At 36.1% G+C, this 7,562-nt stretch overlaps 1 protein-coding gene across 2 annotated transcripts; it reads right to left on the minus strand.

Moving 5' to 3' along the window:
- Nucleotides 1-2,101: 2,101 nt before the first annotated feature.
- On the minus strand, nucleotides 2,102-6,462 carry OR52Z12 (olfactory receptor family 52 subfamily Z member 12). 2 transcript variants are annotated; one of them, XM_015474745.3, is made up of 2 exons: nucleotides 5,829-6,462; nucleotides 2,102-4,117 (listed from the first exon to the last, which is right to left on the minus strand). In XM_015474745.3, the coding sequence occupies exon 2, from the start codon at nucleotides 4,087-4,089 to the stop codon at nucleotides 3,133-3,135; it is 957 nt and encodes a 318-aa protein (XP_015330231.1). In that variant the 5' UTR covers nucleotides 4,090-4,117; nucleotides 5,829-6,462; the 3' UTR covers nucleotides 2,102-3,132. The 2 variants fall into 2 exon arrangements, with proteins under 2 accessions (XP_015330231.1, NP_001377294.1); NM_001390365.1 differs by lacking the exon at nucleotides 5,829-6,462 and having other exon boundaries at nucleotides 3,133-4,089.
- Between the last annotated feature and the right edge of the window lie 1,100 nt (nucleotides 6,463-7,562).

Below are 7,562 nucleotides of genomic sequence, written 5' to 3' on the forward strand. Positions count from 1 at the left end.
TAGACTTCTTTTCCTCACTGCTAACTTGTAGAATAAAATAGAAATTCTATTTTTACTAACCTAAAAATTCTACTACAAAAATGTTCAAAATATCCTCCATCAGAGTAAAAAAAAAAAAAAAAAAAGAATAATTTCAACAGACAATTAAAGTAATTAAATATAAATCCTGGATACTTAAGCAATTAAGAAAATAATAGGGACATCTGCAGGGGAGGTAGAATAATATAAAGTCATGCTAATGGTAAATATCTCATCTTGTATGGGAAAGAATCACTAGATAAAATTTATTTATAATTAGTTTAATTTAAATGTTCTTTTAAAAATATACACACTATCAGGAGAATTCTATATATTCTACCAGAATTTCTATGCAAATACATTTGTGTGTAAGATTTCATACATTAATATATGTGTGTACATTCCCTTACTTAAGATCATCTGATATGTATCATTCTGCAACCTGTAATTTCTCTTTAAAATGGTTTAAGCTTATTTCCACATTAGCACTTTGTAGTAACATATTCAGTAATAATTCTACCCAATTTTTAAAATGTATTGCAATACATTCATCCTATGCATTTATATTTCTAGTTTTCATTTTTGTCATCAATGCTCTGAGGATATAAACATGTTAATGAGTTTTCATTAGTACTTGTACAAGTGAACATGTAAAATATTCTTTATTATTTATTATTTTATAAATCATTTATGTTCTCAGACATCTGTTTCTTTTCTTCCCTGATGAATACCTTTTACTGTTGCTAGTAAGAGTAATAATTATTACCACTATGGTAAAATAAATGCAATCTACACTGGGCTGGGAGAAACACAAGCTGGAACCAAAATTGCTGGGAGACATATCAGTAACCTCAGATATGCAGATGACACCATTCTTATGGCAGAAAGTGAAGAGGAACTAAAAACTCTCTTTTTAGTGAAAGAGGAGAGTGAAAAAGTTGGCTTAAAGCTCAACATTCAGAAAACTAAGATCATGGCATCTGGTCCCAACACTTCATGGGAAATAGATGGAGAAACAGTGGAAACAGTGTCAGACTTTATTTTTTTGGACTCCAAAATCACTGCAGATGGTGATTGCAGCCATGAAATTAAAAGATGCTTACTCCTTGGAAGTAAAGTTATGACCAACCTAGAGAACATATTCAAAAGCAGAGACATTACTTTGCCAACAAAGGTCCATCTACTCAAGGCTATGGTGTTTCCTGTGGTCATGTATGGATGTGAGAGTTGGACTGTGAAGAAAGCTGAGCACCAAAGAATTGATGCTTTTGAACTGTGGTGTTGGAGAAGACTCTTGAGAGTCCCTTGGACTGCAAGGAGATCCAACCAGTCCATTCTAAAGGAGATCAGTCCTGGGTGTTCTTTGGAAGGACTGATGCTAAAGCTGAAAGTCCAGTACTTTGGCCACCTCATGTGAAGAGTTGGCTCATTGGAAAAGCCTCTGATGCTGGGGCGGTTTGGGGGCAGGAGGAATAGAGGACGACAGAGGATGAGATGGCTGGATGGCATCACCCACTCAACGGACGTGAGTTTGAGTGAACTCCGGGAGTTGGTGATGAACAGGGAGGCCTGGCGTGCTGCGATTCATGGGGTCGCAAAGAGTTGGACATGACTGAGTGACTGAACTGAACTGAACTGATAGTATGATTATAAAGTGATTAAGAGGAGCTTTGGCATTCATTTGAGGAGCAGATGCAGATTTTTTATTCATTCCAGTGCTTTTACTAATGTATGGTGCTAGTGGTAAAGAACCCACCTGCAAATGAAGGAGACATAGAGACATGGGCTGGATCTGTGGGTAGGGTAGATCCCCTGGAGGACCCACTCCTGTATTCTTGCCTGGAGAATACCCATGGACAGAGGACCCTGGTGAGCTAGAGTCCATAGGGTCTCAAAGAGTCAGACACAACTGAAGCAAGTTAGCATGCATACATGCTAAAAATCCATAAAGTTCTACATCTGGCAAATTTTTCTCCTGTCTCCAGAGCAAAACTAATACAATTATGTAAAGTTTAAAAATAAAATAAAATTTAAAAAAAATTAAAAAAAAATAAAATAAAATAAATTAGCTTGATGCCTCAAGATCACCTAAAATTATTATGTCCCATAATGCCTGAAATTATACTTAGGAAAGAAGAAATATGGGCTTCCTAAGTGGCACTAGTGGTAAAGAACCCTCCGATCAGTGCTGGAGATATCAGAAGTGGGCTTGATCCCTGGGTCAGGAAGATCCCTTTGGGGAGGATATGGTAATCCACTCCAGTATTCTTTCCTAGAGAATCCCATGGCCAGAGGAGCCTGGTTGGTTACAATCCATGGGGTCATGGAGTTGGACATGACTGAAGCATTGTGTATTACACACAAGGAGGGAATATAAAAGGAAATTCCTTTCTCTGTCCTGCAGGTCCAGTGTATGTAGGATGCAGACTGATTACAGTAGTATTACTGGTAATAGTAACAATAGACAACCTTCCTTCATTTTCATTACATGCTATGCAGTGTTTTATAAGCTTTAAATAAAACATTTTACTTAATAATTTTAACAACCTTATAAGTTACATAATAGTTTGTGCCTATTATAAAGATAAGTGTACAGAATTCCAGAAAGAGTAAATGTACTCTGCCAAGGCCATACATCTGAAATTCAAGACTTGAACTTAGAGCCCAAATGCTCAGCTAATACATCAGGATGCTAAATACAAGAGTACTATTTTCTCTGATTTACAGAGGCCATATTATAGGAGAATAAACTAAAACCCTGATAAGCTGATTTGAATTGTTTTTTTTCATTTTTTTTAGTGTGTGTGGGTAGGCTGTGTCTTCAGTTCTCCTGTTTGTCTATATTAGCATAAAACTGAAATTAACTATTGAATTTCTTTGCTTTAAACTTGTAACAAAGCTCATTATTACACGGACTCTAAAATGTCCATGGTCTGACACTGTCCTGAAAAAAAGCAGTGAAACAAGAGTTTAACATGATCTGATTTACTCAAATCTTAATGCTATTATTCTCTCTTAATGCTGACATGATATAAGATATCCAATATAATTGTAGGTACTCTTCAATTAGTGGAGTTACATAGAGAATTAAAGAACTACACTGTTCAATCTACATCAGCAAAATTTCTTGCTCAAAGAAAAGACCTGGATAAATTTCTCCTGAATTTGCTTGGTCTTAACTCCATAAATGATGGGGTTGAGAGTGGGTGGTACCACCACATAAAGATTGGCAAGAAGGATATGTATATGGAGTGGTATACTGTGGCCCCCGAATCGGTGAGCAAAGAATGAAAAAAAGGCTGGGGTATAGAATAGTAATATAACACAGACATGGGAGCCACAAGTACCCAGAGCCTTGAGCTGGGCATCTTGGGAAGGAATTCTAAGCACAGTACACAGTATTAGGGCATAAGAGATGATGATAAGCACCACATCCAGGCATGTGGAAAATAGAGCCACAATCACCCCATAGTAGATGTTGACTTGGATGTTATCACAGGCAAGCCTGGCAATGCCCATATGTTCACAGTATGAGTGATGAATAATGTTCCTTCCACAGTAAGTAAGCCGATAAACCAGAAAAACCAAGGGGAAACAGATGAGGAAACTCCTAATTATAGAAGCAATGCCTATTTTTCCAATGACTGAGGGTGTTAGAATGGTAGTATATCTTAGTGGATAACAGATGGCTACATAGCGATCAAATGCCATGGCCAGCAATATGGCAGACTCTGCCACAAAGATGAAGTGGAGGAAAAACATCTGGGACACACAGCTACTGAAAGATATACCCACTTCTTGGAACCAGAAGATTGCTAACATCTTGGGTGTGGTGACAGTGGAAAGAAAGATATCTGCCAAGGCTAACATGGAGAGGAAAAGGTACATGGGCTCATGAAGACTGCGCTCAGTGAAGATCAGAAATAGTAAGAGGGTATTTCCTACAACAGCGACTATGTACATGGAACAAATGGGGATGGAGATCCACGTGTGTGCATCTTCCAGTCCTGGGATCCCAATCATGGTGTACCAAATGTCTCTAAGGTTAGTGTAGTTTGAAGAGGTTGCCATCTTTTATTCTGTCCTCTGATGCTGAACCCTGAAATAGGGTGAAGGAGAGAGAAAGAGAATGAGAATCAAGTATCAGGGCTATTTTATCATATTAAGTGTGACTCTTGGCATTGCAGTAATTTAACTGCCTAAAAAAGGATGGTAATAAGTAATGATTCAAAGATGATAAGCCAAATAGACTTCACTGACAAGAAAGTTACCATGACTTAATAGAGCTAATGCTATTGGTATTGATAATGAAAATAACAATCATAATAAACATTTAATGGGCTTATAATTTCATTTAGGCACTGTGACCAATACATTATATTTATTGACTTAGCATCATATAAGAAAACTTCTTTATAAGCTCTTAAGTATCATCAGTTTTACTTCTTGTCTGACTAGTCACTCCTGGTGATTAATTTTTTCTAGAGCTAAAGAAAAAAGTGTTCAGAATACTGGTGTGGCCTTTTAGGGAGAACAGTAACAATCATTATTCTTATGATTTAATATGAAGACTTTCATTATCAAATGAGAAGAACTTAGAGTAATATAAGTGTAGACAGTCCTTACTTTGAACAGTGTTTTTCTACCTTAAGAGTGTGCATATTGAAACCATGTTCTCTCTTTGTATGGTCCCAGGATGCATGCATTTCAGGTGAACTAATCCTGTGCAAAGCAAGGACTGATAAATCATCATTCTAACACAGAACATATGTCCTCTCATCACTCACATACATTATCTTCCTCCCTCCAAACTCACTTGCCAACCCCACTTTTTTTTTCTCTTTTCCCATTTATTTCTCCCAGCTTATATTCAAATACCTGTCCTTTCCTTCTCTTCTTTTTTTTTAGCTCAAATTTGAATACTATTTACAGAGAAAAGAAAAAGAAAAAAAAAAAAAACAGCTTGTATATAACAAAATAGAAAATGAGTTTCAAGCACTCAAGAATTAAACACACAAGCATTAAACAAGTTAATGAATATTTCTTTAAGCTCACTCTGTATTTAATAACTCACTGAGGAAGGAATCAAATATAGATCATAAATATTTTCTATTTCAAGGATTCCTACCCTTGTGAAGGTCATGAAACGTGGACAACAAAACACCTCCCTTCAAAGAAGATCATGATAAAATAATTTGAGATATTCAATCACATGTGTATGACACAAAGAAGCCTAACCTTCACTAGAGAGATAATGAAAAGATTCATGGAAGTGTGGTCAGAAACAAAAAACTTCAGGAAAGAACAAAAAGACAAACAAAAAGCTAAAGTAAGGTATTTAAATCACTGTAAAATGAGATAATCTAGCTTATTGAGAGCTTAGAGATATAAGAAATATGACTGAGCAAGTAGATTGTGTCTCGAAGATAAAGAATTTTAAAAGTCATGCTAATGGCTTCGTGGCTTTGAGTTTAGTTTGTCACATGAAGAACAAATTTATTAGTCAACAGTATTTACTGAGTCTCTAATATCTTAGCAAAGTTTAAGAAGAATATAATGTGATAAAAAATTAAGATTTATTTTTTCAGAGAAACTTTTGCTGGTGGGCAATTCTTTTTTTTTTAAACCTCCTATCTCCCAGTAGCATAGCTAAACAATTCTTAATTACAAACTTTGCAATATTGTTCACTAATACATTTCAATTTCCATGTAGCTATGAGTATATCTTCAGCATCCAGTATAATACATTTTGTTGAGTAAATATAGTTTAAAAGTTGGTGAAATTTATTGAAATGAAGGAAGATAGCTACCCAGAATTGCTCTAGGAAACTTTTCCAGCAGATCAAAGCATCCAGGAATGTAGCCTTAACAGTGAAAACAGGGTCTAAAGAAGAAATACGTCTAGAAAAAATTAAAAAATAGGTCAGGTGATAGGTTATATGAGGGATAAATGAAAGGCAATAAAACATTTTGAGACATTTTGTTCTGGGAAGAATAATGATACCTCTAACCAATAAAGGGAATAAGCTAGGAGATGCAGAATTCAGAGAAAGTTAATGCAATTGTTCTGAAACTATTAATATTTAACATGTCTATGGAATGACTGAGGAAATCAATGTGACTGACTGACTCAAACTTGCCTGGTACCCTGGAAAGAGAACTGGACTAGGTATGAGGCTCTAGCTGAGCTGTAGCCTCAGTTATGCCATCAACAGACTGAGATCTTGGTAAAGGCATTTCACCACTCTGAACTCTCTATACATTCTAGATTAGAATCAAGTTAACTCATAGATGGTTCCCTTCTAGATACAGATATCTAAACTTCATTCCCCACTTGTGGGCAATCCCTTCTTTAAACTTTCTTCTCCTTTGATTTCCTTGATCCCAATATTGACCCCTGTCTTCCTACTACATTTGCATGGTTCTGAGTATTTTCTCCAAAGCTATTCTTATTATTTACAGTGTTATCATTATTGCTGTTATTATTATTGTTATTGCTCTTATTGTTCAGTGCTACTACCAGACTGTTGTGTTGAGGGCAGAATGTCAGATAAAAACATTAGACCTTCACTAGTGTCTAGTGAAGACCATTGGGCTTTCACTAGCATCTAGTACAATTTCAAGAAATTAGTGAGGATTAAGTCTGATCACAGAATGCAAGACACTGGATGTGTAACAGTTGAAAACAGCAGTGGTAGGCAACTTGAGAAGATTGGTGCTGAGGAAAGGAAAACAGTAACTAGAAGTATTAAAAGGTACTAGGAAGTTTTCTTTTGAACAAAAGAAATAAACATGATGCTTAAAGTCGGTGGAGTCTCACAATAAAGAATTTGAAGCAAGAAAGTGAACAACTTTTGCAATTAAGTTCCCATCATAGAAAAAAAAACAAATCATTCAAGTTACCATATGGGTGTTCTGCTTCTTTCCTTAAGGCAAAATGGAGTCAGAAGAACATGGGGTACATGGGAAAGTTTCAAAAGAATCACATTTGATCCAGATATTTATAATAAATTGAAAGGCAATGCTTATTAGGGGACTTCTCTGATGGCTCAGCAGTAAAGAATCCACCTGCCAATGATGGAGACATGGGTTCAATCCCTGGGTCAGGAAGATCCCCTGGAGAAAGAAATGGCAACCCAGTCCAATAATCTAGACTGGAAAATCCCATAGTAAGAGGCGGTTGGCTGGCTATAGTTCATGGGCTCACAAAAGAGTTGGACATAACTGGATGACAAAGCAAAAACAACAGCAACAAAATGCTTATTAGAGTTAGTGTCAAAGCTCATACAAAAACAAAATAGAGAGGGGGAGAAAAATAGAGAGAGACAGAGAGAGATACTATTGAAAACAAAATGTGTGTAGAACAGAAAACAAATGAATAAGCCATTGTCCAACAGAAGTGAAGGTTATCAAGGTGAAAGGAGAGAAATATTTTATAGCAGAGTTGAGGATGAGTCAACTGATTCTTCAGGAAAGTTCAATTTCTCAGAATCAAGAAAAAATAAATGGAAAGAGGAGAGCTAATCACAAGAGAGCATAGTTGG

This window comes from Bos taurus, chromosome 15 (genome assembly GCF_002263795.3).
Source record: "Bos taurus isolate L1 Dominette 01449 registration number 42190680 breed Hereford chromosome 15, ARS-UCD2.0, whole genome shotgun sequence".
NCBI lineage: Eukaryota > Metazoa > Chordata > Mammalia > Artiodactyla > Bovidae > Bos > Bos taurus.